The sequence below is a fragment of the Geospiza fortis genome, unplaced genomic scaffold, assembly GCF_000277835.1.
Source record: "Geospiza fortis unplaced genomic scaffold, GeoFor_1.0 scaffold427, whole genome shotgun sequence".
In the NCBI taxonomy this organism is placed as follows: Eukaryota; Metazoa; Chordata; class Aves; order Passeriformes; family Thraupidae; genus Geospiza; species Geospiza fortis.
In genome coordinates this window covers 5,697-7,052 of record NW_005054853.1, presented here as the reverse complement: position 1 = coordinate 7,052, position 1,356 = coordinate 5,697, and the positions used below count along the sequence as shown (strand labels likewise).

The 1,356-nt window shown below is 70.1% G+C and overlaps 1 protein-coding gene across 1 annotated transcript in view; it reads right to left on the bottom strand.

Annotated features, from left to right (window-relative positions):
• Positions 1 to 1,356, bottom strand: part of PI4KB (phosphatidylinositol 4-kinase beta) — a gene marked incomplete at its 5' end in the record, with an annotated part of 26,098 nt that overhangs the window by 20,465 nt on the left and 4,277 nt on the right. The window contains one exon of the mRNA XM_031065544.1: positions 508 to 1,222. Within this exon, the coding sequence (XP_030921404.1) occupies positions 508 to 1,222 (715 nt within the window). The remainder of the gene's footprint in view (positions 1 to 507; positions 1,223 to 1,356) is intronic.

Genomic DNA, 1,356 nt, shown 5'->3' with positions numbered 1-1,356 from the left:
TCCACTGCGGCCCGCCCCCTCCCGGCTCCCAGTGTCCCCTTCTCAGTGCCAGTGTCCCCTCCCCGCTCCCAGTGTCCTCTCCCCGCTCCCAGTGTCCCCTCCCGGCTCCCCGTGTCCCCTCCCCGTGCCCGTGTCCCCTCCCAGTGCCCGTGTCCCCTCCCCGCTCCCAGTGTCCCCTCCCCAGTGTCCATGTCCCCTCCCGGTGCCCGGGCTCACAGACACACAGCCGCACGGCAGTGATTGGTTTTTACTGGTTTTTACTGGTTTTTACTGGTGTGACGCAGGGGACCCCATCCCTGTGCCCGCCCTCGTGTGTCCCTGCGTGTCCCCGAGGGGGGACCCGGCCCGGCTGTGACCCCGCTGTGCCAGGGCCGCCGGTGCCACTCTGGTGCCCGTCCTGCCATCCCTGATGACACTGACACGGACAGGAGGGACGGGCCTGTCCCCAGGGGTGGCACTGCTCCTGGATGGGCAGTCTCTGACAGGGATGGTGGCACTGCCACCGACCGGTGTGTCCATGCTGGGGGGACTGGCAGTGACGTGCCTGCTGTCCCCAAGGGTGGCACTGCCCCTGGACGGGCACTCCCTGACAGGGATGGTGGCACTGCCACCGACCGGTGTGTCCATGCTGGGGGGACTGGCAGTGACGTGCCTGCTGTCCCCAAGGGTGGCACTGCCCCTGCCCGGCCTGTCCCCACCAGGGACGGTGGCGCTGTCCCCAGACGGGCTCTCACTCACAGGGACGGTGGCACCGTCCCCGGACGGGCACTCCCTGACAGGGACGGTGGCAGTGCCACAGGCCAGCGTGTCCCCGAGGGGCAGGATGGCATGGCCGGGCACCCTGGACTCCACGATGGTGGCGGTGACCCTGGGGATGGAGTCCCCAACGAGGACGGTGGCGCTGACAAAGACGGGCGTGTCCACGATGGTGGCAGTGCCCCGGGCCAGGCTGGCCCTGACGGGGACGGTGACACTGCCCAGGATCCTCCTGTCCACCACGGTGCCACTCAGGGTCACCAGCGCGTCCACGATGGCGGCGGTGCCCCGCGAGGGGCAGTCCCTGACGGGGAGGGTGGCACTGCCGCCCCCCGCGCTGTCCCCAGCGGTGCCACGGGCCCAGAAGGGGCTGTCACCCACAGGGACGGTGGCACTGCCGGTGACAGGCGTGTCCACGATGGTGGCAGTGCCCCTGGATAGGCTGTCCCTGACGGGGACAGTGGCACTGCCAGGGACCAGCCTGTCCCCAGGAGTGCCACTGTCCCTGGAGGGACAGTCCCTGCCAGGAGGGGTGCCACTGTCAGTGGCCAGCCTGTCCCCAACGGTGCCACTGTCAGTGGCCAGCCCGTCCCCCACACG